Source organism: Ammospiza nelsoni, chromosome 4 (genome assembly GCF_027579445.1).
Source record: "Ammospiza nelsoni isolate bAmmNel1 chromosome 4, bAmmNel1.pri, whole genome shotgun sequence".
Lineage (NCBI taxonomy): Eukaryota > Metazoa > Chordata > Aves > Passeriformes > Passerellidae > Ammospiza > Ammospiza nelsoni.
In genome coordinates this window covers 55,968,391-55,995,825 of record NC_080636.1, presented here as the reverse complement: position 1 = coordinate 55,995,825, position 27,435 = coordinate 55,968,391, and the positions used below count along the sequence as shown (strand labels likewise).

Below are 27,435 nucleotides of genomic sequence, written 5' to 3'. Positions count from 1 at the left end.
TGTAGAGCATGGGCGAGCTGAATTTGTGTTGAATGGTGCACATGAATTTCTGGCTCTGAAGAAATTACTTGATTTGAGAGGAGTAGTCCTCACTTGACCTCTTGGAGGCTTTTGCTGTGCAGCAGAAAGGTGGTGCTTGTTTTTGTTCTCTGAACAAGGGGCTGTCTGCTCACTCAGGCTTGTTGTGGGGAGGAAACTTTGGTTTCTGTTGCTGCCAGTGATACTTCTGGTGTATTTCCTGAGCCACTGATGTGTGTGCCTTAGTCAGCTGATGTGTGTCACCCCCGCTCTAAAGCTGTTTTTGCTCCTTGCTGTTTGCACCCTTCCAACTTTTGTGGAATGTTTAGTGTTCTTGGCTGTCAGGGTGTCAGTCCAACCAAATGCTCATCTTTGTTCCCCTGAATGCCTGCCAAGCCAGCTTTGTTGTTTCCAGGGGAGAAAAATGGAACTTGGTAAACAAAATGCTGATATATTGATATGGCATATTATTTTTCTTATTGAGTTGGAAAGCAAGTTTGCAAATAGCTTGTTATATATTCCACTGTTAGGAAACTTAGTGCAGAAAAAAGATCTATATTTATGCTGTATTCCTTCCAGAGTATTTTTATCAGAGAGGGTAAACAGTATTTTTAAAATGTGAATCTTGCAAGAAATAGGTCAGAGTTGCAGTGTCTCCTCTTTTTATTCTGTCCTTCAAATGTGATTTTTGCAGTTCTCCTTAGGATCAAATTGTGTTATAAACCTTAAAGGCAAGCTGTCTGTCCAAGAGCAATCACCTCACTGCCTTGGGATAGGAAAGGAAAATTCATGTTAGTTTTGACAAAATCTGAGTTTTCCAAATTGTTCAGTCACTTCCAAATTACCACTGTATGAGCCGCCTTTTTTTTTTTTTTTCTTCAAGGATGCTAGTACAGCTTGTTATGGTTTTGCTTTGCAGATTTGAACTTGAATGGGCTGCTTGAATGGTAGGTTCTTCTGGAAATCTGGACCATGAGGTGAATTATGCCAGGATGCCCCCAGGTCCCAGACTTGGGATATCTTTTGGGAAACCCCAATTTCCTTGGCAGTCTCTCAGGAAATGTCATGGTGCTGTGAGAGCTACTTATGTCCTTCCTTCCTTACAGGAAAAATAAAGTAAAATTCTCCAGTGAAGCATAACAAAGATGATAAAACCAGCTTTGTTCTGGAAGGCTGTGTTGAAATCTTAGAACTGTTTCTGAATTTTTTTTAAATTCCATTGTGTGCTGTGCTGCTTATCATGGGATTTTTTTCCAGCAGAAAACTTCTCCCTTCCCCTCTTTTTCCCCTGGTGCTTTTGTTTTTTGGTGTGTATTTCTAAACTACTCCAAATAACTTGGGAATAGATTTTAGGACATCTAGTGCGTATTTGCCAGAGAGAAGAACTGGAAGTCTTGTTAAAAATATTTAGCTTTCATGATATCCAGATGTGTCTAGACCTTCCTTTGTCAATCAGCTGTGGTGACAACATCTGTTTTCTTCTTTTCCTTTCACTTTGTGTTCTTCAGAGTTGAGTAATTCAAGAGTTGAGTACTCAAAGGATAAATTGTGGCTTAGTCCTCCATAGAAACTGTGGCACAGGGACGTGGTCAGGCTCCCCTCAGCACTGCTTTGAGGTGATGCTGAGTTCTGGTTCTGCCTGCACGGGGAAGCTGCTGTTAAGTGTGTCACTTTTTCATGCTCTTGGGTTCCTCTTGGTGCAAACCCTGCTTGATTTTGAGAGCATGTTGTAAACTAATGTGATAAATAATGTAGTGTGGGTTCACTTTGAGGATAATAGAATATGTCTGAAATGATGAGGTTAAATGAAAAATAGGATTCAGATTCAAGTTTGAGATGAGAAAAGCCTGAGAAAGGTGAGGGGGTTCTTGACAATTTTCTGAAGCTCAGTAAGAATGCAATAATAATTGCACTTTTAACAGTCTTAAAATGATGCTTCTCATCTTCTTAGGAGCTCTTATGTGTACTTGAGCTTGTACCTGGATTGGGCAGTAATTCACATACAGATACTACTGGGTGATTGCCATGACAAATGAATCTACTTCTTTTTATATATTGTTGTTCATTTTCTGTTGTGCCATTTTCCGCCATAAATTGTGTACCCATGCCTGTGGTAGATATTGTCACTCTTATTACAGGACTAGCCAATGAAAATGGCAGCAAGGACAGCAGGCAGGGTTGTTTTTTTTTTTTTTTTTTTTGTTACCAAAATGTGCATTCTTAGCTCATTACCCGTTGTGGAGAAATGAGCCACGTAGAGTGGACAGGAGGATTTTCTTACACTGCTCTTTCTGGTGTACAGGTGTGTGAGGAGGTGGGGACACAAGGTGCAGTGGTTTCAGCTTCCCTGCACTGTTTGAGAGGGGCAGGTGGAGTTTCAGCCCTCCCTCCCTTACATTTCTGTGTGTGGAACCAGGTGTGGGGCTGTGAGGGGCTGAGCACAGCTGTGCCGCTGTTGGCTTGGATCCCCAGCGTGGGTGTTGGTGCAGGAAAAGCTGTGTGGCCGAGCTGCACCAAAGAGCAGGAACCAAAGAACTGCCTAGTAAATTGCTGGGAATGTATTTCCCTTGTGCAAAAATATTCATAAAGGGAATGTTCATTTGCCAGTTTTGAGCAGGAGAAAATAAATTGAGGTGAAATTACAAAAGAGCAGTTTGAAGGGGGGACAGGGCGAAAGGAGATGCTTTGAAATCCATCACACACACTCCTCTTCCACCTGCAGTTCCTTGGATAGAGAAAATGAACCTAGGCCTCATTTCCATTCATACTAGTTTTTCAAAATGGTTTTAGAATGACTGAAAAAACCTCCCAAAATGAACCTAACAAAACACTCTATAAAACTATTAAAATAGTTTAAAATAGGAAGATATTCAAGCTTTATAGATTGTTCAACAAGTTTTAAATAATAGTGTGAATTATTGCAAGTGTAATTTTTTAGTGATTTGCTTAGTGAGTAGAAGATGTCTTTTTTTTTTTTTTTTTTTTTTTTGTAATTAAAACTGCTTGCTGGATCTTTTCCCACTCTGCCAGAAGAAAACATTGATTAATTTCAAGCCTAGGGATAACTCTGGTGCAGTCTCTACAGAGATCTGATAATGGTGATGGAAATTAAGTGGAAGTACTTAATGGTGATTTAGCTCTCCATGTCTTGTCCTTAGCTTTAAAACTGACTGTATTTTTCAGTGAGTTGTGGTGAAGGTTCCAGATGAATTTAGTCATATCTGTCTTGTCACTGGAGTTGAGAAGGAGGAAGAGTTAGCAATGCATATATAAGTTGTCAAGGATTTTGGAAATAAACTTATGCAACTTCTTCATTATCTGTCTGGAATCTGCCTCAGTGTGAACAGGATTATCTGTGTGGCTAAATCAATAATTCTAGCCATATTAATGTGTTTTGGTCATGTGAATTGTCCCAGTGAAGTGTATATCTGTCTGATAAGAAATATTTGACACTCTAAAAGCATCAGAGTGTGTGTGTTCTTGAAAATGCAATGGTAATGGTTGAACTTTCAGGCCAGTCACAAGATTGTTGTGCCACTGAAGGCATAAATAATTTCTTCTATGGAGAAGTTTCAAACATATTCTGTGTAAGGACTAAAGCATCATAGCATGGATAGACAAAATTCTGAGTAATCAGAAAATAGTACAGCAAGGTGTCTCATGAAAAATTTACTTCTGCTTCCAAGTGTCAAACCTACTTCCTGCAGAGCTTACAGATAAAACTAGTTCCTGTCAGGCTGTGTACCAAAGGATGAAGCATCAGAAGAAGAATTTGTTCACCATTAAATAAATTCTAATGTGTAGAAATACTTTCAGAATATAAAAACCATGGGAAGCTGGGACTTAACTCTGCTTTTAATGTTTTGAATTTGGTCATGGTGGTGACTATTATGTTAATATTTGAGCACAGACTAAACACTGAGGAAGCTAAACATACATCCTGCCTGCAACACCAATTGAAACAAGAAAGCCACTTACAGTGGGTGGAGGGAATTCTTTTCACAGCAATAAGCAGAGGTTACATTGGCAGTTGATGTACAGAAATTTTTTTTGCTATGCTGTAACTACTCAAAAACCAGAATGAGCGAAGTGTATGTACTGGTGGCTGAGAGTGAGGACTGCAAATGCTTGTGCTTTTGATTTCTCTCTTGCTTAAACATCTTGTAGGCTTGTCTGTCTTGGGGGTGTTGGGAAAGTGATGGATTTAGTCCTTTGGTCTTGGGTTTCCTGGGGCTTCCAGTACTGAGAGGTGTACATTCTTTTCCCTTTTGTCTAATTTCCTCCCTTTGAAGTGGAGATCAGGCTTCCATTGAAAGCAGAGGTTGTCCAGATACATGGCATATGAACATCTGACTTTATTTGAGAGTACATGAAAGGCTTTTATTAGTTTCTTTTAACATTTCTGTCTCATAATATCATCTTAAATCACACTCTGAAATGAAATCATAATAGTTGCCGCCTAGATTCCTTGTGTGTTTGTAGAAAGCTTAATGCTTTATGTACAGGATCTCTCAAGGCCTAGCTGAAATTTCAGCTCTGCTGTCTTCCATATGCTTGGAAAAAACCCTTCATCTGCATCCAATTTAGCAGAGAGCTGGAATGCTGGAAACATGTTTTGTTCCTGCTGAAATATAACTGCAAGCGCTCTGTGAGGGAAGGCATCACAGTGGAGTTGTTCCTGTGTGTGTGCAGAGCAGAGGTGTCCAAGTTTAGCTGCTTTCCTTCATTTGTAGGTTTGGGTCCATATCTCTTTGGTGTGGGCTGAGCTGGAGGGCTGCGGTGAGCCCACGATTGGGTCAGCTGTGGTTCCACTTAGCTCTTGGTGGGGGCAGAGGAGCTGCTTGCCTGCATCCATCCTGCTTCCCTGCTCCTGCTGCAGGTACTGGTGTGGGGATCTCACGTGTTCTGCATGAGCTGCTGCTCCTGGAGCTTCCTCCCAGATCTGGCCAAGGACACTTGGTGATGGTTGATACCTCAGTAGCTGATGCTTAGACTCTTCAGCAGGCCTTGGTGCACAAGGTAGGTAGGTGATGCTGCTCTCTTACAGTGCCTGGCCACAAATAGCAACTGGATTAGCAATTTTCTTGTTTGTTTTGCTGAAACACGTGGCAAATTTCATGGTCCTAAGAGGCAAAGTGTGTTGGTGCTGTTTTGTGTGTGTTTTGTCCAGATGCCTTTACCAGTCTATTGCTGTGAAGCTGAATGCCTTCCACAAACAATGTCTGACATCTGTTATCTGTGCTGGATTGTTTTTCTCTGTGTCAACTTGAAAATTGTATGTATAAAGTGATTTTTTTATTTATTTGAATCTTCCAGGGCATTTGACTGTTTTGTTAGGAAATGCAAGGTCAAATAAATGTTTTTGATGAGTCTTGCTGTTTACACTTAACAGCTCTGAGGCGGCACTAGCAGTATTGTGTCTTTGAAAAGACAAAGGCCTTAGGAATAATTGAAAACAAAAAAGTGAAGAATTAGAAAAGCTTTGCCAGAGCTAATAGAAGAAAAGAAGTCAGGTCACAAGACAATCAGGGCATCTGTTCTGCAAACTCCCAAAGCACAAAATTCTTTGTGTTTTCTAGAAAACCCAACTGTTGCTACAATGTTGTCTATTTGCAATGGGGAATCTGTTTTGTTAAAAGATTAATTATCTTTTTCCATTTGTAAAGGTTGAAATATTATCTTGAGAACCACTGTGTCTGTTGGAAGAGAATCTGAAGAATCCTATTCCATCTTCATCTGTTCTAATTAAACTCTGTTCCTAAATTTGGGTGAATGATGGATCAAGCTGATAAACCACACAACTCCATGTAAAAATTGCTTTCTATGTGGTTGATACTTAGGGATTTTACCTTCCAACTTAGAAGAGCAGAGTTATTTTTCAAATAATTATCTGATCAAGAGAAGATAAAAAAGTAAGGGTGTAGTTAGGGTTGCAGTTAAAGAGAAAGAGGAAGTATGAAGTTACTAGGAGGCTGGATTAATTTAATTGCCTTACATTGGCTTTTCTGCAGTGTCTGTTCTGCAGTTTTCATATTATCTGTTCTAGAGGTCGGTTGTGAGTATGATTCCTTGGGAAAAATTGTCCATAACTGGTAGCTATAAAATAATAAAAGTCACAGCTGTAGCTTTCACCCAGCTCTGCTGAACTGGTTTTGTAAATGGAATAAACTGTGGTGCTGATTGTTTTAGCAGTCAGCTCATGTAATTCATACTTTCCAGAATGCACCTTATTCTGCAAAAAGAAATCCTCAAACAATCTGTGCTTTGGCAAAGAAGGAGCTGCTTGGGTTTGTGAGACCCTGATTTAAACTTCATTTGGTTTTCTGCGCTGATGAAACATGTTGCTTTTGAAATGCAGGATGGTGTTGGTGCAGGTCACAGATAAGCTGAAGGTTACAAGCAAGACAAAAAAGGTGTCCTTTTCTTCTTTGTGAAAATAAAGAACAAAAAAAATCGAGAAAGGAGCAGTTCAGAGCCACAATGGTATATGGAGAAAAAATGGGGCATTTTTGGGGTTTGGATGGCAAGGCTTCTCTGCTGTTTTGACTACAGTGAAGTGAAATAGTAAGGCCTGTCTGACTGGAGGTGATAACCTTTCCCTTGGGCATGCTGATATTCTCCTCTTTAGACAGTGACTTAGATAAAACACAGACTCTCCTGACTGTAAAGGGAGTTAATAAGAAAAGGTAGCTTTTGCTGGTTTGTTCTTGATGCTATTTTGTGCTGCTAATGACCTCTGTCATTCATAGCAGAAGAAATTTATATTCTCAGGATACCTTGCCTCTCTTAAATGAGATAAATGGAATAAATTGAACTCTGTAAACATGAATATGCTCAGCACAGTCTCAAAGTGGCTGAAGATCCAGGACCCGCTACCTTTGCATTATTTTTCTTTTATATCTCTTTTTCTGAACTGTTAGTCCTGGTTAATGTCTATTTCTCTTTTTGTAGCCTGCCTAAAACCTGGAGAGTGCCCTATGTTGTTTGCTACTAGTTAGTGCTTTTTTTTTTTTAAAGAATCTAAACAATGTTTTCCTGAAGTTTTATGTAGGTAAGTAACATATTAATGCTTGCTGGATTTGAATCCTTTTAGGTGAATAACTTTGCCTGGTTTTCCCTTTTTCATTTTGGGTGCAGCAATGCCAGCAAAAGATGCTTACCTGTTTTTAGCTGGCTTTCAGGTCACTGAAGGTAACCTGAAGTGTTCTTGACTGTAGTTCTGCCTCTCCTTCAGCTCACATGGCACAGTAGTGACCAGAAGGAGACACATGAACATAAAATGCTCTTAGGGGAGGTGTGCTCACCTTTTAGCTGGGGGTTATGGGAAGGCTGTGGATGCAACACAGCAGAGTTGGCTTTGCCCTTAAGGGTTCCTTTAGTACAAACTGGAAAAGTAGATGTTAGCATCCATGCACAGATTGGCCTTTTAAATGGTAAGGACCCCGTGAATTTATTCCGTTCCCCCATATGAATTCATTTTAGAGTCAAAGGAGAGTGTTGGTGCTGATTTAGGAATTCAGAGATAGCTTTACTGGAAAGGGCAGTACCACACAGTGGTGCTATTTTTCATTTACTAATACATGATAATTTTTCATTTACTAAAACAAATTAAGTTGCATGGCATACATTGCTGCTTTCTGAAATACATAGGAAGGATTGTGGACTCTATTTTTCTGATGTAAACTTGGTCTTACAAAAGTGAAATGTTAGTTCTTCAAGTATGAATTAATGCTTTTCCTGGGCAGAAGATGGAAATGTCGACTGCAAAGTAATGGTGCTTATTTAGAGTTGGCTTTTTCAGTGGAAAGACACACATCTGCTTTTTAAAAAATCTAACTATATTGTCTCCAGCATTCTAGCATGGAAATTTATGTCAGTATGGTTAATGTTTTTAAGTGACAGATGCAATTACCATTTACATAAAACATTTTTGAACAGCATTAAAACTATAGTGATTCCTGTTTAAAAGTAGATCTATTTAAAGTTTAGGTCCTGCTGGGGTTGGCACACAGAAAGGACACAAATCTTGGCTCTGGTACTAAGTTTAGTAGGAATGGAAGCAGATGCACCTCTGAGGTTGCCAAGTTTGAGCCTTTGGTTCTAACTTGCCCGTGTTTATTTGAGTTGGGACAGTGTCAAAATACTCCCAGAGGCTGGATGGGTGCTCACTACCTGTGCACAGGATGTGCCTGCCTGCTTAATACCCATGTACTGCTTTGGATGCATGCAGGACAGCTGGGAAATGGGCATGGTAATTGTGGATGCAGTGCAGGCACTGGCTGTAACTCTGTCACACTGGGTACACTGGGGCAGGATGCTCCCACATGCACGTCTGTGATGCCGTGATCCTTCTGGGGAGCACATGGAAGTGGGAAAGATTTGCTTCAGAGGAATCTCTCAGCATATCACTGAGTGCTGCTGTTACTTGAACTTTTTTCTACTGACTGGGATAAACATTACATTGTGCATAACAAAGCAGAAGAAGTAATTTTGCATGAAAGTTCATAGCAAATATGTTCAAAATAAGTCCATGGGTTTCTCTTTGTCAAATGTGAACTAATGCAAGACTTTGAAGGTCATTGTGGGCTGAGTTGAGGTGGGTTGAGCCTTCCTTTTTTTCCCCTGAGGCTTCTGTGGATATACCCAGAGATAAGGTTCCTCCTGCTCTAAGCATCTGAGTATCCAGAGAGATGTTGCCAGCCAGTACTTGGCTGTGTTAATCTCTTTGCCAAAGTTGGGACTACATTTGCTCTGACCAAAGAGGAGTTTGAAGTGTGGTGGAGGCAGCAAATACTTGTCTTTATTCCTCCCACTCTCCAGCAGATACAAACTCTTCCTGCAGAACCTGTGAGCTCCTTTGATTTGCAAGCACTGCAGCAGATCTGGGAAGAGGCTTTTGCTGCCATAGACAAACTGGAATGCATTTTTGCTGCTTGGCAGCACATTTAGTGAATTTCACTTGTAGCATCTTAATTCTTTTGATCAATTTTATAAGGAATGTGCAAAGTCTGAACTGCTGTGAATTGGACAACATGGAAAGTCCTGTTGTGTTGGATTTCCTAAAAAAAGCATTCAGCCTTGTTTCATTCTCAGTGATTCACTGTCAGAGTGTGCTGACATCTGTACTCAGATGTGTTTTGCCACCAGTCTTTGAGAACAAAGAGTGGTGCTAGAGATTATTTTTATACTTTGAGAGATCTGTTGAGATCATGCTTGAACTCTTAGTTCTTTTGTAAGTGAAGCCATTATCTGCTGAAGTATTCACCCCTCACATGTGGGAATTAAGTTACTTTTAAGCTGTCCTTACTACTACTTTCTCCATGTAAAGTATGAAGCTGTAAACAGGGTTTATGTATTTCCACTGTCAGATATTCAGAGGCAGTGTTACCCTTTGGTTGGAAGAGACATCTGGGACTTGAAATGTCTTTCAGCTGTTCCAGATGCTGCTTTTGACTTGGTCCCTGACCTTTTCACTGCTCAGTATTTCAGCTCCTGAGACTTGTCAGCTGTTCTGCATTTTTTTGTCTGTCTTGCATCACTTGACCCTTTCAGCTATCAGCTATTATATTATTGCCTTGTCTGTAGTTTTTCAAGCTTCTCCATATAGTTACAGCTGATCTTCTGCTGTGTGCAGTTTACCTCTAGCATTGCCAGTTGTGCAGAATAAGACACTTGAAATGGGAGTCTGGGTAGAAATCTGGCAGGTTAAGGACCACTCCATTCTAATGATAGAATAGTTTTGTTTTGGTAGGGACCTTTAAAGGTCACCCAGTCCAACTCCTCTGCAATGAACAGGGACACCTTCACTTTTCCAATCATTTTGGTAACAGCAACCGTGTCTTGCAACTGTGTGCTGCCATGTGAGGAAAAAGCTGAGGGGTAGACACATAATGTATAGCATGCAAAAACGCATAACAGAGATGCTGTTATCCTTGGAAGTTGTTGCTGAAGTTCTTCAAAACCCTTTCCTGTGCTGTGACATTTTGCAGCCACTTCTAAATCAGGTATGGTGTATATGTACCTGAGACACAATACCCAGACAGATTTATGCAAATATCTGCCAGTTACACAAGTCTTCTACAGGTGGAATCCATCTTCTCCCAAACAAGTTAGTGGGATTAGGAAGTGATGGTGAGATGTCCTTTCTAGGTGTCAGGAGAGATCAACAAAGTGCTCTCAGCTTTGCAGTTGTGTTATGGCTCCTGCTGCCACAGCAGTGGTGGGAGGACAAGAAAGGAGAAAGCTGCTGTGTGGCTTTTCACAGAATACGGCTGAATGGCAAGGGCAGCAAAAATTAAAGCTGTGAAAATTAATCCAAATGCTGATCTGACACTGTGATGTGATGCTGCAGTGACAGAAAGGCTGCAATTGCTTTGCTTTTACAAAACTATGCACATGTTTACTAGCACTAGTCATTATCACCAAAAATAAATATACACATGCAGAAGTGATGTTTTCAAAAGTGCCTGACCAAATGTGTTAACTAATTCCTGTTGTAATTCACAAGAAGTTGAATGTCTTCTTATATTCTTTATAAATCCTCAAGTCTTGTTTGATTTGGGCTGTTTATAGCTGTGTTTGAATTCCTGTAAGAAAACAGTAGGCTTATAAAGGTTTGGCTGGTCTAAGAATGTGTTAGAAAATTCTGACATAAAAATGCAAATGAGGTACTAAAGAGTTGTATTTGGCCAAGGCCTCCATGTTCTGGCAAAGTTATTGGGTCTTGGTTTTTGAACTGATCCCAAAATGCATTGAAAAAGTAATGGATGTCTTCCCCTCAGCTGCATGAGGCAGTGAATATCACCTGCTGCAGTCTGACTGCTGATAACACCTCTCACAGTTTTTTTATTGCCTAAGGAATAATTATTTAGGCCTTGGAATTAAAATTCTTTCAAGCAAAGTATATTCAGGCTGTCCCTATTAGGACAGAAGTGAGAGTGAGGAATGCAGAGCAGCCAGGTGATTGTGCCTAGGATCATTACTGCCAGTGCTGCAAGGGGTTTGTTAGATGTCTCAGAAAAGTTTTTGGATAAATGTATAATGTCTGTTCTGAAAGTTTGTGGCAGAAAGCTACTGGCATGTCCACTGCTGCAGGTTTTGGAAGCAAGCAAGAGAGGAATGCTGTAAAATCTCTCCTTGCAGTGGCAGAAACTGAGACATGCTCCATGCAATGTAAGAATGCTAAGCACAAACAGAAAGTTAGCTTAGAAAGTTATTAAGTATGTTTTTACCTCTGACATGCTTTTCCTTCCATGTGCAATATCCCATTGGCACAACAGATGAGTAGCAGCTGATTTGCAGTGTCCTGATGGTGGGAAATAGGCCAGTCTTCTGCTTCCTGCAGCAGTTGCTTACAAGCTCATGCCTCTGTGGCAGCAGAGAGTCAGGTGTCTTGGGATGTCTTACAAGCAAGATCAATGCTTGCAAGTGTGTTCACAGTGCTTGACAGTGTTTTCACATACTAAATGATTTGAAGAATCAGTGAGACTAAATCAAAAATAAATTGGAAGGGAACTCACTGGTCAAAGGCAGCAGCTCTGAACCTGAGAGATACCAGTGAACTCAAGCACACTCTGGATAGCTTGTTGTAAGTAAGCTGAGGGTACCCAGAACTGGATATCACTTGGAAAGAGATGTAAGTGTTGAAGAATTATTCTAATTTTACATAGCACCATTGTGTCACAGAGACTTTGATGAATTTTGTGCATCTATGTGTATTTGGCAGATAAGTTCATCAATAACCAAGCCTATTGTTACTGCGAAATTGCTGCCTCTTCCTGCCTGTCTGTCCACGTGTCTGGTGTGGAGAAGTCATGTCTCTGCGGTGTTGTGTGTGCCTGTTCCTTTTTGCTCTTTTTGTGAGCGTAAGGGAATTAGATGAGATGGGCTGAAAGATGATGGATCTGGGGCAGGCACTCTGGCAGCTTCCCACTATTATCCATTTTGTGGTAGGCTGACATTGGGCTGCAAAGAACAGCATTTGAGCAGTGGCAAAGATGAAGAGTTACTGGAAGTGAACTCTGCTGATGTTTTGCATGCTTGAAATGTGCTATCTTGGCCATGAGAAATTTCAGTGAGAAGAAAAACATTGACTGCAAACCACCAGGGTTTCTTGCCAAACAGATCATCTTCATGCAGTCCTGTGGCTATTCTTGTAACTGGATTTGGTGTGCTTTAATGAGTTTCTCTGACTATTTCCTGGCAAAATGCTGGGATCTGAGGGAGATGGCCAATTTAATAATTCAAGTATTGAGTGAGTGGTAGCTGAGGAGAAACACTTCCCTGCTTTCTGTGCCTGCCTCCAGGACAGGCATTCCACACTGGCAAGGAGAACATAAGTGCAGTTGGTTGCCTTCTAGACAGACCAGTGAGAGGGGTAAGTGGCTTTATGGGAGCAGAAGAAGGTTGGATTGAGGCCAGCAGTGGTGGATGGTGATGGTCTCTGTGGGCCAGCAGATGTTGATGCAGAGCCAAAGTGTCAGGGAGCATTTCTCATTTTGTTTGCTTTGCACTCCCGATGTCCAGACAAGCCCGGGAGAGTGAGCCCACAGGCAGCCCCAAATGAATATATTCTATAGAATTTATTCAGTTCTGGTCATTACCTAAACTGGAGGATGGCCAAGTCAGTAGAGTTGACTCTGGCAGCAAGTACAAGTTGTGTTTCCTGTTGAGAAGATCAGTTTGAGGAATATTCTCATTTAGTGCTGAAAATGCATGGCTTTCTGCCTCCTCTTATGAGACTGAGAGGACTGGGAGTATGTTGATGTAATTCCACACTTTGTCATGTGTTGTTTACATACTGCTTGCACCTCACTGTTCTCTGCATCAGTGCCAGCACCCTGATATTTCTGCAATTTATTTTTATGATCTTAGTGTTGAAACAGCTGTAAAAACAAGTAGTGAAAGTGAGCCAGCTGCTGGAATTTCTGATTCCAGGTCTGGTTTGTAGTAGGCAGACATTGAAAGGGAAGGATATATGAAAAACAACAAATAAACTTAATCTCAGGACTAAATGCAAACAAGTTAAGTGGCTGAGTTTTTTAGTGCTGAAGAGAGTTAAATCACTAATGAATGAAATAATACAGCTCTTTTTTTTTTTTTTGTACAGAGCATCTCTAAGTGCATCCTACTGCTTTAAAGGAGATCTTATACTGTCCTGTGAGGACTTGGAGCAGTAGACCTGTTGTCTCTCCTACTCCTCATTCAATATTGCAGAAATAGATAGAAATTTTACCAGACAAAGAGATGGGGATGTATTAACATCTTCCTTAGTTAGATAAAAATTCATATCCTTACACTGATATCAGCGCCATTGGCATGTGACTTCATGAAAGAAACTAAATTATCTTTCATCCAAACCGCTAATTGGTTTTGACTTTGGTATTTAGATTCTTGTTTGTGGTCCAAGTGTAATAGGGACCTAATGTCTTTAGCACTGCAGTGATACACACAGATGCTGTATTTAAACTCCTTTGTCCCTGCCTTGAGGCTTGCCCAGGCAGCAGAGATGAACTGATCAGCTTAGCAGTTGTGCACCAAGGAGCACAGGGTAGCCCATGGGTAGTGATTTTGTTCCTTTTTTCAGTTGCAGTAATTCACCTGCTGTTTACAATGCTTCCCATAAAATATTTGCTAATACTCACTTTCTAAGGGTGTGAGTTGGAGGGCTGCTTCTTGGCATCTGCTTTGGTCCAGCCAAAACCCAGCAGCATCCAAGAGATTCCTGCTTGTATTCAGAAAATGCCAATTATGAGTTGGGTGCATTTCCTTTTGGAGAGAGGGCAGTGTGGTCTGAGGACTTGTCAGCTGGTTCGGTTTTGTTCTCGCAACTGTAACCACAGACACACACACATAAATCTTTATCTGCTCTGCAGAGAGCCAGACACATTTGCATGTTTTGTCGTGCCACTTGGCTCAAGTAAATCTCACAGTACAAGTGTTCTGGGTGACTCTAGGTGAACCCTAAAGGGACAGGAGAAGGATTTCCTTTCTCTGAGAAGAATTCCGAGTGATTTAAGTTTTGATCCTGCAATTTGTACCTTGCTGAAACCTCTGTGCTTGTGTTGAGCCCTGTTAACCTCAGTGGCACAGGGCAGTGAGGAGCTGTAATCATGGCAAGCAGATTCCAGGATCCAGCTCAGAGCAGGGACATGAAAACAGACTGTGAGGGGGTATTAGAGAAAAAGTGCCACACAACAGAGGTGGCAGCTGAAGTTGTTGCAAAGGGGATGTGTGAGCAGTAGGAAGAAGGAGCCAAAGGTAAAAAGAGCTGAAAACCACTTCTGATTGGAATCTATTGATTCCTTCTGTTACTGTGATTCATTTTATGGTGATGTAACACTGTGTATTAATTGTCAGAGGGAAGACCTCATCTGTCAAATGAGTGTGTTGTCTGTGTTTCCAGTCTGCCTTGGATAGAAACTGAGTACATCCCTTTGCAGTGGCAGTGCTGATGCCCAGTCACGATGTTCAGTGAAGGTCTTGTTGCTGTGTAGGGACCCAGAGCAGGAGTGCCAGGCTTGGACTCACTAACCCACTTTCCTAAAGTGACAACATGAAGCTTCAGTCTAGGTATTCTTAGAGATGTCTTGCTGCCTGCATGTTAAGAATATTTCATTCTTTTCCCAACCTGATGTTTGGAAACAAAATGCTACCTAGAAAGCCAACTTTTCTGGGCTCAAACAGCTGTGCAAGCTCCTGATGAGGCAAGAGATGGCCACTGGCAGTCTGGAAAGAAGAGAAACATGTTGTTCTCCAAACACTTAGTGAAATTTCATGATCGATGTTGCACACTGCTGTGTTTGTGGTCATAGTCACATTTTATTCTGTTTAGGTGTAAACTCTTTGGCACGTGTAGGTTTCGGTTTGATTTATATTTTAACTGGAAATATCAGAACTTGCAACTCAAAATCATTTGCTTGTGCTCTAGACTTAATAGGAGAGCCGGAAAAGCTTTATGACTGTGAAGGTTAAGCACATTAGTACATGATTATATGTACAAAATCCATCAGGAAGAGTCATGACTGTCCAGAAATGGTTAAAAGGTATAGTTTTAACAAGGCCAAAATGCCACATGAAACTTTGTCAAGTTCAGTTCCACAGTTCAGCTGCAGTTTTGACAGTTCTTGCGCCTTAAGATGGGCCAAAATTCTTCATGATTTGCCAAATGTCTATTACAAGTTTCTGGGCACACACTCACTTCAGTCAGGGGTTGCCTGTATGAGGTGATGTGCAACTGTTCTTGCATTTACTGTTCCCGTTCCTTTAAATGGACTTCAGTAAAAGGAGCAACAACAATAATAACAAAAAAATAACCCTCTTGTCTGGTGGGTTAAAATTAAGCTTTGGTGAAGCAGAGGCTTTTTAAACATTCCCTGAAAGCCCCAAGCCTGCCAAGGAATTTTAAATGGGGACTTCCAGTAGTCAGCTGCTTTCCTTAGTCAGAGGAAGTACTGTAAGTTCATTTCTTGTTACTGCCTGTAACCCAGCAGAATTCACCTCAAGAAATAGCTGATGTCTTCTTCAGTGCTGGTCAAAATGCCTTGCACAGCAGTTGAACATACTTTTGCCCACTTTTTAGCAGTTCATTATTATTTTATAGGTGAGTAGTAGTAGTAGAGAACAAGCAGGCAGATGGCAAATCTAACACACTTCTGTAGCCGAGGCCTGTTTCTTCTCCAGCTGTGTTGAAAGGAGCTAGTTACTGCCTGCATAATAATCTAATAATTTCACCTTTTCCTCTTGTTTTCCCCACAGGAGAGTTGCCCACTGCCAGCATGGAAGAACACAGTGGCTCTTCAGAGGCTCCAGCCCTGAGCCCAGGGCAGCACGTTGCCATCAAGTGCGGGTGGCTGCGGAAGCAGGGCGGCTTCGTCAAGACCTGGCACACGCGCTGGTTCGTCCTCAGGGGGGACCAGCTCTACTATTTCAAAGATGAAGATGAAACCAAGCCCTTGGTAAGTGAAGGGAGTAGATAGGATGGGAGGTCAGGGAGAAAAGTAGGTTAACACAAGCAGAATTGTCTGGAATGTAAAGCACCCAAGTTCTCCGTCTCTGTCAGTGGCTCAGTGTTGGATCTGGGATTTTGATAACACTGAGTCAGGCCCTGGCAGTTAATGTGGTTTCCCCATCAGACTCATTTCTAAAACTTCCTTTCCCAGGTCAGGTTTTCTCATTTCTGCATTTTAGAAGGAGAGGAGTATACAGGAAGTTCAAGTAGCAAAAATCATCAGTCAGATGGATTTGACTGAGGCAGATGAATAAGCTGTATTTGAAAAACTACTGCTCTTGTTTTTAAAGGTTTTTTTTCTGCTTACTATGCAGAGTATCCTTGCTTTGTGTCTTCCCACATAAGACCCTAGCCTGAATACATTGCCATCTGTAATATGGAACAGACTGGTGTGTGCCTGGCTGGTTCTGTTGTGATTTACTGCTCCTTACTCCCCATCTCTTTTCCTGTTTATTTAGCTTTTTCATCAGCATGCTTCAGGGCTGCCTAGCCCCAGAGTGCCAGAGGAGTAGAGTTAAATAGTGCTGCCTCTTGAGTCAGCCTCTTTGATAGTAAGGATCTCCTGCTAGCACCTACAGGGGTATGATAGTCTCATGTATTAATGGTTTTCCAGATGTTTGTGACTTTCAAAAAAAGCTTTAACATCTGTGAGTTACTTCTGTGCAGGTGCTAAAATATGATCATCACACCCATATTTTTTTTTATGGCTACTAAATTTCTGATGGTATACCTTTTGTATGGAGTTTCTCAGACATGTAAAAGCCATCTAATCCAGCTTCCTGTATAGAGCAGACATGACACTTGGCCAAGCTTTACAGCTTGGATTATGGTGCATATGCTAAGAAAAATATTCAGTCTTGAGGAAATGGTTTCCAAAGTGTGAGATAATTTCTAAATACCCATTTCACATCTTGGGAGCTGTTTTCTCATAAAATTATCTCAGATAGTATAGGTTAATCAAGTAAAACACTGTATATTTACACAAATTTTGATAGGATAACTACTTTGAATATGAAATAGTTAATAATTGCTGGGAAATACAGCATATCTTCCACTATATATATTTTTAATCAAGAGTGTAAAAAGCAGCCATCAAATTAAAATGTCTGCGGTCCACATCCTGGGTTTCCAGAATATAACTCTGCTTCCTGGTACTTGATATGTGCTAGGATGTTTACATGCAAAGATTTAATGACTTTTTAAGAGGTGGCATAATGCTGTGTTTCATGGAACCTTCTACAGCCCAGAGCCCAAATTATCTTCTTGTCCATCTGCTACTGACCTGTGGGACGGCTTCAGAAATATCCTGTTGGCTTTGCTGCTTCCCTTTTGTCAAATGGAGGTGGTGATTCTGATCTGATACTTGTGATAGGTTAGATAGCAGCTTGTGAAATAACTAAAAGCTTATTTGAATTTTCCACTTTAGTCTCAAGGAAGTTCATAAAGAAATACGAAGTAGGGTGGGAAAAGTGCTGAGAGAAGTGTAACTTAAAGTATGCTGATGGGTTTGGAAAATTAATGTGCCTGTCCAAGTTGGGATCAGTCAATAGCTCACCTTGATGTAGCTTTTGAAATGTTTCCCGAACAAACTGCACAAGTGTCAGTGCCTGAAATATGTCCCAGGTTCAATGCCATACACAGAACTATTTTTTTCCCATTACACTGAAGGGTTTGCTGCATTAACTGTGACAAGAAAATCACTATGACCTTCTGGGAGCCCTGTTGTTCTTGCTGTGGAGAGCTAAAGCAAAGAACTCCACTGATAACATGAATTTTCAGTGCATATGGATATTAGGAAATGGCAAGCATATTTTGTTCTATTGGATCTGTATTTAGGATAAATACCTCTTTGTTTACTACTGGATTGTACAGTCTGTACGATTTACAGATGTACAGTAATTCTTTTAGACAATAATATAATGGAGGAAAGTTAATGAGGTTTTGTTTCAAATCAGTTTGTAGTTTTTGTTTTGCTTGCTGGTTGGTTGTGTTTGGAGGGAGGCAGAGAGCAGTGATTACTTGTACTGAGGAATATTCTAATTGCATATATATATAATAAATATAATTGTATATATATATATCTATGTATATATTTATAGAACGTGGAAGAAATATAGTAAGAGAGGACAAGACAAGCCAGAGAGCTTATATTCATACCTTGTATTCATGTTAATGTGAATTAGAGAAAAGCAGAATCCAGTTTCTGGTGTAAAATTCAGCAGGTGTCCTGAGCACCATTCTGCTTAACATTTGGGCTTGGCTTCTGTTCAGTCTGTAACAGATATTATACCGTGATGTTTTGTGTTTTTGAAAGTGAGGGAGATATGAACAGAGCCAAATTTTAGAAAAATATTATAATCTGTCAGACTTTATTCTCCGGGTGACTGTGTATAATGGAAGTAAAGAGGAGGAGGAACATTTTGTGTCTAAACCATCAGTAAATGCTTTGGAATTCCTGAAGCAGGCTCATTTCCTGCTAGTAACAGAGATGGGTACCACATATGCTCTAGTCAGTGTGTGTACATCTCCTTGGCGTCAAGGCTATTAAATTTAAAAGTCATTAGCTATCAGTGTGAGAGTGGGGAATTGCCTTTGCCAGCCTGTGCCTACAGGCACACAGAGCTAGTGAAGAACAACAGGAGAAAAAGCAGTGCACAGCTGTTACAGTCAAGGTCAGTGAATTGTCATTGATTCTTTATTATCATCAAACACATGGATCTTTCCCTTTTAATGTTTTATCAATAAATTAGCATCTGTCGTTTGCTCTGGTATCCCTGAAATATCTCTGAGGATTTGGCAAAGCATTTCTGTTTGCTGAAATTGTGTGTTTGGATAGCAATAACGTAGTTAATTCCACAGGAGAAAAAAATCTTAAATAAGCGAGCAAGCCATGTGAAGGAATAAAATCTGATTTCTGATAAATCTGTGTTATCCCTACTGCTTGGAAGAGATACTGGATTTTGCTTTCTTAATTATTTTTACTGTTTTGTGCTTTAGAAAGCTAGTGTTATGCTAGATCTGAAGGTCAGTTCTTCAAGCTTGAAATGTGGGTAGCTGAAAGAAGTCAGAATTCAGCGTTCTCTTTTCCACAGTACAGCTGTTGTTTAAATGCACCCCATGAAAATTCATTTCTTCCTTTCTTCTCTCCTATGGTTAACCTCTCCAGCTGTGTCAGGGTTGACATGGTCTTGACTGCAGCCAGGAGGAGCAAGTCAGTGCTGGCCAATGAGAAATTCTGCTTTTTCTGTGGTTCTGTGAGCAGGAGAAGGGAGATTTGGAGTGTTGTCTCCTTTCTGCAGTTTTGCTGTCTCACTCTCCCAGTGTTACTGAGGAAGTGGGAGCAAGGCTTGGTACCTTGTACTGATGGAACATCATTGGTATTAGGTTGTAAATGAACAAGAATGGACAAGCTCATCCAGTCAAAAAAGAATTTGAGTTTCTTTAATGTTGTTGAGACTTAGCTTGGTTTATAGACTTGAGTTTGAGGTGTGTATAGCAGAGATATATTGAAAAGCTGTGAGTTAGCCTTCAGGAAACAATTTTGCTGTATGTCTGAAAGCTGACAAGGATCTAGTGTTTCAGTTTTTATCCTAGTTCGTAAGCGCATGTTCCAGTTTGAAGAGTTTGCCATGCAGTTTTCTCCTCAAGATCTTTATAAGCACTTAACTGTTCAGCTTAAGTAATGCTGGAAGGTATTCAGTGGCTCGCAGTGTCTTAGGCCCTGGGATGGGACAGGGGATTGAAGTGGAAAAGTGGCAATCATAAATGTGACATTTGAATTGGTTGTTGACTGAAAGTGAGTTAGTGGCAACTGCAGTCTTAAGTACGGGTCACTGTTTTGTCTGTAAGAGAAAGATGTTCTCTGATGTACAAAAAGAATATATTTTGAAGTATTACTTTCTGGAAAAAATGTAGAATGAATCATAGAATGACCTGGGTTGGAAGGCACCTTAGAGAGTCACAGTTTCAACCTCTTGTCACTGATGTCCATTGGGACTCAGCACTTGACCACAACCCTCTGGATCCAGCCAAGTCCTTATCCACCTGACAGTCCCACCATCAAATCCATTTGTCTCCAATTTAGAGAAAAGGATGTTGTGGGGAACCATGGTGAAGACTTTACAGAAGCCCAAATAAATTACATCTGTAACCCTCCCTTGTTTGCTGATGGAGTCACTCCATCACAGAAGGGCACAGGGTTGGTTAGGCAGGACTTGCCCTTGGTGAAGCTGTGCTGGGTGTCTCAAATCACCTTCCCATCCTCCATGTGCCTTAGCACAGCTTCCAGGAGGAGCTGTTCCATGACAGTCCCAGGCACAGAGGTGAGGCTGACAGGTTAGTAGTTCCCAGGATCCTGCTTTCTGCCCTGTTTGAAAGTGGGTACAAAGCTTCCCTTTTTCCCATCATCTGGGACTTCACCGACTGCCATGGATTTTCAAATATCATGGAGAATGTCTTGGCACCTACATCAGCCAATTCCCTCAGCACTCTGGGGTGCCTCCCATCAGGTCCCACAGACACATGTGCATTCCGGTTCCTTGGTGGCCATGAACATGATCTTTATTTACAGTGGGAGGCACTTTGCTCCCCCAGTCCCTGTCCTTCTGTCCCTCCACTGCAGAGGTGTGGGAAGACAGGTTGCCCCTGAAGACTGAGGGAAAAAGTTGAGTACCTCAACTACACTGAGTGCCTCAGTGTTCTCATCTGTTGTTAACAGTGTACCTGTTGTTAGCAGTTGTTTATTGGGGTGGCTACACCTTCTTTTGTTAACATACACCTTTTTGGTTAACATACTTGTAGAAGCCCCTCTGTTACTCTTTGTGTCTCTGCCAGATTCACTGCTTCCCATTTAATGCAATTTGTGTAAAAATTTCATCAACCGATAAATCCATTTGACAGCAATAACAGAAAGCTTGATAAACTGCAGCTGCGTTTTTAAATTAAAATCAAGCTTCTAATGAATGTAAATAGAAATTACTATGATAAATACATATTTTGTATCTTAGCCTCTCAGGGAAAATCCTTCAGTATTAGTATTGAATATGATTAAAGATTGATCATCATGGTTTTTAATAAGTTAAAAGGGAGTGGAAAACATTTCTGTGTGGAGGGCAAAAACCTAATTGTACATGCACTTGAGAACTGCATCACAGGAACTGTGATCTCTCCTTGCTGCCTAGAGCATTTTCAGTCAAGGGAGATCAGAGTATGCACTCTGGTCCTTGTCTCTAGGAAGCAGCAAGAACCAGCTTTTGTGTAAATACTGATGAGCATCACAGCAAGTGAAACAGCTTTTCAGCAGATTTTGCTTTAATTTTTAAGAGCATCCCCCTCAGTCTTGCTGAGGGAAGGATGTGAAGCACCGAGTTCACGCTTGGCTTCATGGGCCTTGCTTGAAAATCCACGAAGCCAGTTCAGGAACTTGATGTCAAAACAGCAAGGAATGTCCAAGCCACTGATAATGATATTTCAATTTTTCCATTTCTAGGCAAAACGCTTGTTATTAATCTAGGAAACAGTTTTGGGATGGACATGTGCTGCAGGGTGAACTCTTGCCTGTGCAAACCTATTGTAAACTTTAAAGGGAGAATTTAATCAAATGAAATTATGCAGGTGTCACAAGAAATGGGGGGCTGGGGGTGAGGTTTGATAGGTGTTTCTCAGATGTTTCTCAGGAATTTCACTTAATATACTGGATGACGTTAAATAGGATTTTCTTGACATCAGTACTGATGTTTTTAAGATCTCAAAGTATTTACCAGGAAGACTTTCTGTTATTGAGTAGTGATGAATATGGAACTTAAAAAAATAAACAAAAAGCCTTCATGAAAAAATCCATCAAGAAAAACACCTTAAATGGCTCATGTGAATGCAGTGGAGTGGAAGGTGAAGGGAAAGGCTCAAAACTACTTTGGGCTCTTTTATTGGGTGTTCCATGAATGGCTCCTCAATTATATGAATATAAACAGGCTTCTGCAACTAAAGCAGTGAAATCTCTGAAATACAGGGAGGGTTATCAAAGGATAAATCTTAGCTTTTATGTACAGTAGAAAGTTCTGCTATTTCTAATACCTTTCTAAGTTTTCAATTAATTTACTGCTGCAGGTTTCAGCAACTTACTCCTAGAGACACAGTTTTTTTCCTTCAATGGCTTATATAAGTACTTTTAGAGGTGTAATATACTTTGGTCAGTAGATACCCTTGGGAATTTTGTACATGAGAGATTAGTGTGATAAGACTGAGTTTATTTGATACCAGGGTACTTCTAGTGCTGTTATTCTGTTGCTGGGGAAGGGTTTCTCAAATTCACAGGACTGAATTTCTGTTCTCAGCCCAAGACAAATAGCAACAAGATCCATCACTGAAGTACTCAACTTGGAGATGATCAAATTCCAGCTTTAATCCCCTTTTCTACTTCTTTTGGATCAAAAATGCTAACTTGAATTTCCAGTAGTTGCTCTTTGTTTTGTTCCTTTAAAAAGTCTTTGGCCTTGGCCCAGTAGGAGCCTTACAGATTTTCACAGGAATTAAAAAGGTTTTTCCCAAAGCATTAACTACCATGTTAATTACAGGAGTGTTACTAAGCACTGTGCAAGGAGTCTGTGCCACAAAATGTGCAGTTCTTGCTCCATGTTTTGCCCCAGCTTATGCAGTTGAAAATGCAGTTCTCCTGTGAGGATGGTTTTTAGGTTTGAGTGCAATGCAAGGAGAATTCAGTGTCTGTTTTAGTCAGATATGCATGTAGCAGTTGTGTCATTGCTGTGATGGTACTGGCAACATCTGCCAGCTGCTGTATCCTGCTATTATACCAATTTGTTGAGATTTGTGCATGCTTCATTCCCAAGGGCTTGAAGCCTTTCATGGTCCCTGAACTTGACTGAGTTTTTAAAACAGCTCTCAGGTGCAGTCCTCGTCCTTCGTGCGTTGCTGCTGTTCCCTTCCTTCAGATCTAGCTCTGGCTCCCACTTTTCCTGGTCTTCCTTTGCCTCTGAATACACTCGCTAGTGAAATGACTGTGCCCCTTTCCTCTCTCAGTGCCTGTAACATTCATGAAGGTCTGGCTTATGTGATTGTTGCTCTCTAACATGGTTCAGTGTCTCCATCTCATTTGATAACTTGGAAAATAACAGATTGAGGAGTTGCTTTCCTGTTCCCCATGCCCCTGGCATGCTGGATGCCTGAGTAGATCTTCAGTTTAAGCTAAAAGTTTGTTTTCCATAATCAGCCTTTTTAATGCGTTTTGACACCCACCTCCGCACAACTCTGGGCCTGGGTGCTGTGCCAAGCTATGCCAAACTGAGAACGTGTCTGTCTCATTTTGGACCTTAGGAAACAGGTCCAGTGACTGAATTTCAAAATTCAGTGAAATGAGACAGCTTTGTAGGTGGGAAATGTGAACCTTCTATGGTGTTTCAACTTGTGCATTCCACAGGGAATTTTTGTTGTTATAACCAAACTCAAAATGCAGGGTGGTAAAGAAAATGTGATCCCACGTTAGTCTGCCTGTTTGTGTGGCAGTCAGAACTGCCCCAAGTCCTCTTTCAGAGCTGTTTGGGAAAAATAAATACACACTCCCAGATTTCTGTATCTTTACTCAATCCAAAGTGGGAAATTAGTCCCAGTAAATATTTTTATAATAGAACAAAGCAGGAATGCCTGGTGGCCCTGACTGCAAGTGCCAGCACCATTGACCCATGTGTGTGCAGTCAGAGCTGGAGCTCCCGAGTACGCTGCCATGTGTTGTGTAAACTGCGTGTGTCGTTAGACCCAGCCAACACCTGCTGTTAAGATTGGAAAAGAGAGGCACTCTAATAAGATCTAAACTGGCCAACAGCTTAATTTCAGGTCTTGGCTGCCAATGCATCTGCCTAGTCCAAATGTTCGGAGGGCTGCCCCCACCTTTCTCTTCCTGGGACCAGGGAACTGGCTTGTTTGTAAAAGCTTGCTAATGCTGAAGTTCAGTGTGCTTCCTTGCCTTTCATGGATAGGCAGGACTTCCAAATATAAGAGGCTGCTACATGGTACAGTGTCACTATAGGACACGAAACAACACAAGCACACACACCGCTGCTCTCAAGGTGAAGAAAAGGGAAGTTTATTTTCTGACTCCAACATTTTTGGTTTTCTAAAAGAGTCAGTGGATTGGAGGGTGAAAGTGCCGCCTCTCCAATAACACTGGACAAACCAACAGTCCATCAAATTTTTCCTCCTCCATAAAAGAAAGCAAAATATTAAGTTATTTACAGAAGGTGTGTGAGAAAGTTTGCTACAAGAATGTAAACATCAGAAGGCTTAGAAAATCTTAAAAAATCAGGACGACGGTACAGAGCTGCTTTTCCATCGTGATGGGGCTGCCCAGTCTGTAGATGCCTTGAGCTCTGTATTTCCTTTTATGATCACACCATCTCTCCCTCCCTCCTTTCCTCTCTGTTTCTGACTCGTGCCAGGGTTTGGGACAGGGAAGCAAGGGGAGATACTGTCTTTTTCTTTTCTCTGTTGACTGCCAGATGAAAAGTGCATTTCTGGTGAATGCTAATGAATGTATATTTAACAGATTAATGAAATTGTGTGGAGAGGAGTAAGGACGGTGTCAGGCTGGTTGAAAAATGTCACGTTATGTTGGATGGTTGTTATTGCGTTCTTATTACCACCTTCTTGTCTGAAAGACACTGATCTAAATTCCTGATTCTGTCAGTGGTTTATGAACTCCAGTGCAGTGTGCAGTGCCTTGTGTCATATTCAGTGGGACAGCAGTGGTCTGCTCTTGATGTTTCTCTTTAGATTTCCTTGCTTAATAGAAGCAGTAAAGCAACTAATGTGAATAGTGCTATACAGCGCATGTGAGGCCATAGGATGAAATTCCATGAAAATCAGCCTCGAGATTAATCTTTAAGTAAACTTAATGTCTCTTCTTTAGAGCATATGTGGAACTTTAACCATTGTAAAATTTGATCTTTTTTCACACTCCAATAATTTGGGCAGTAGAGGTTATGTGGTAAGTCTCTCTTATTTAAGGGCAAACGTGCAGTAATGAATGGATGAGGATGTTTTGTTCTGGAGCCTGACAGTTGAAATTCAGTAACATTTGTTCAACTCATAACCTAAATTTGCTGTTGATAGTTTTTAGTTTAGCATATGCTATTAAGGGAAGTTTTAGGAGTGGAAAAGTTCAGCTGGTTCTATTACATTGTGTAGGCCACAGTTAATGTCCCAAAGTAAAGAAATCCTAGGTGTGTTTGCCTATTTCCTTGCATATTGCTAAGGGATTTACTTAATGTTGTTGCTGCAGTAATGGAGAACTTATCCAAGCAATAATTTTTAGCAGCATTCATACAAGCCCATTGATTTCATCTTGATTCAGCTAGACTGCATGAATGCTCTTACATGGAAATGACATGAATCCTACACAAATTTGAACACAGCAGTATCATGAAGATGTGCTAACATTGCCACTGTGGGCAAGAAAAACCTTCCTGTGTGTGTTGGTTGTTAGAGCTTTTGGGCTGCCACGTGTTCCCTGATGAACTGGGCCAGACATTTCACATCCCTTTGCATGGAACAAGTTTATGAGAATGGCCTTCACAGGTGGCATTTGTGTTGGCAGCCTCAGAAGGGAGTCCAGGGGTTGAATAGTAACAGATGCAGCTAAATTAACTTCTAATGCTGGAGGGACATCCTTTTCCAGCAGGCTTGCAGCACAGAAGTTGAGCTAACAAGAACTTTTCTCTTTTTACTGCTTGGACTGCAGACTGAAATCTATTAAAAGTCTGTGCAGCTACCCACAAAGTGCTCCTGCTTTGAGTGAGTAATTGCAGTGTTTCCACTCTTTTACTCTTGAATAATAACCACAAGCAATTGAGGAGTACTAAGGGCTTTCATGGACATAGATGTGTTTTGGAAGCTGGTATACATGAGCTGAGCATTACTGTAATGATCTGGTCATGCAGGTGATAGAAAACAGACACAGGCTGTGTTTTTAAGTGTATGAGCTGATGCTTTAATAAGCTACTATGTGTGTATTGCCAGAGTACAGTGGGGATCTCAGAAGAAACTTCTTGCAAGAAATCGAGAATTATTTACATGTTTTGGAGCCCAGTCAGAATGAGAGACACTTGCAGATTTTTCCCACTTCCTTCCTTTCCTTTTCCTCACTTAAAGAGCAATAAATAATGCTCCACATCTGAAGAAGAGGTTTAGTATTCATTTGGAAAAAGGATATTATTAAAAACTCCAGCCTGTCGTTCTTATTAAAATTACTATTTGCCATAAACTGCCTAGTGTTCAGATGCCAGATTTCCCAATCCTCCCTGGACTTGGAAGTGATACTTACCTTACTGTGTACCAGCCATTACTGAAACTGTTGAGCTTTTGCAAGCTAAACACATTTAGCAAATAATATATATATTGTGTTTCTCCTGATATCTTTTCTGCAGATGAAGTTGTTGCTCAGTACACTTCATATAAAACCTTTAATTTGTACTGCAGAATCACTAACAGTGTCTTGGAGTGAGCTTCACTGCTTTTCTTGATATCTTTTGTTGACTGCCGTATTACCTCTTCATCTGCATACTCTCAAATTCCCTGTAATGATCCAGTTTTATGTGGATGAGACAGATGATGTGCTACATAAACCAACTTTTGCATGTTACAGAAATAATCCCTTTCAGCAGGGAAAACATTGCCTAGAGGGACTTTCTGAGAAAACACCCCCTGAGAAATGCTAGCACAATTGGTGTTTGGTGCACGTCCTGTTAGCGTGTCTCTGAAAAAGATAGAGGCAGACTGAGATCAGTCTGTTTTCACAATTCCTTACATAAATGTTTAAGAGCAGAGAGCTTGGCCATGGGTAGTGCTTGGATGAGGCACACAGTGGTGCTGGGAAGGGAGAGGAGATGTAACAGTGTGAAGTTTGCTGTGCTGTAACCTTCTTCATGACTCTCAGGAATGCCAGATCAGTCCCAGGAGCACCAAACTGGCTTGATTTCCTTTAGTGAAGTTGTATTAAATTCCGTGCAGTCTCCAAACTCCTGCCACCAAGCATCTTTCCTCACGAAAAAGCATCTTTCCTGGTAAAAAAGAGTGAAAAGCTCTCCATGTGGGTGAGGCTGAGCAAGATGTGTGTGATGGTGAGCTCCTGAAGGGACGTTGTTGGCATGAGAGTTCTTGGGTTGGTCTGGAAGAAGCCTGGTGTTACATTTCATTCACAGCCTAGGCTGTAAAACACATGCTGCATTTAAATACCTTCGGATCAACAGAAGATCTCTTTCCTTTTGCTTCACGGGTTTGATTGTTATTCCAGGTGTGTTTCTTCATTTTCTCTCAGTATTTATATAATGTCATTTAGATAACCAACACTATCTGGGAAGAAGGGAGAGTCATAACTGAAAAATAAAACACACAGATCCTGT

The 27,435-nt window shown here is 40.9% G+C and overlaps 1 protein-coding gene across 3 annotated transcripts in view; it reads left to right on the top strand.

The window, feature by feature from the left end:
- Positions 1-27,435, top strand: part of ARHGAP24 (Rho GTPase activating protein 24) — a 250,779-nt gene that overhangs the window by 82,165 nt on the left and 141,179 nt on the right. For all 3 annotated transcript variants that reach the window (XM_059470849.1, XM_059470851.1, XM_059470850.1), the window contains exon 2: positions 15,775-15,974. In XM_059470849.1, the coding sequence (XP_059326832.1) occupies positions 15,795-15,974 (180 nt within the window). In that variant the 5' untranslated portion in view covers positions 15,775-15,794. The remainder of the gene's footprint in view (positions 1-15,774; positions 15,975-27,435) is intronic.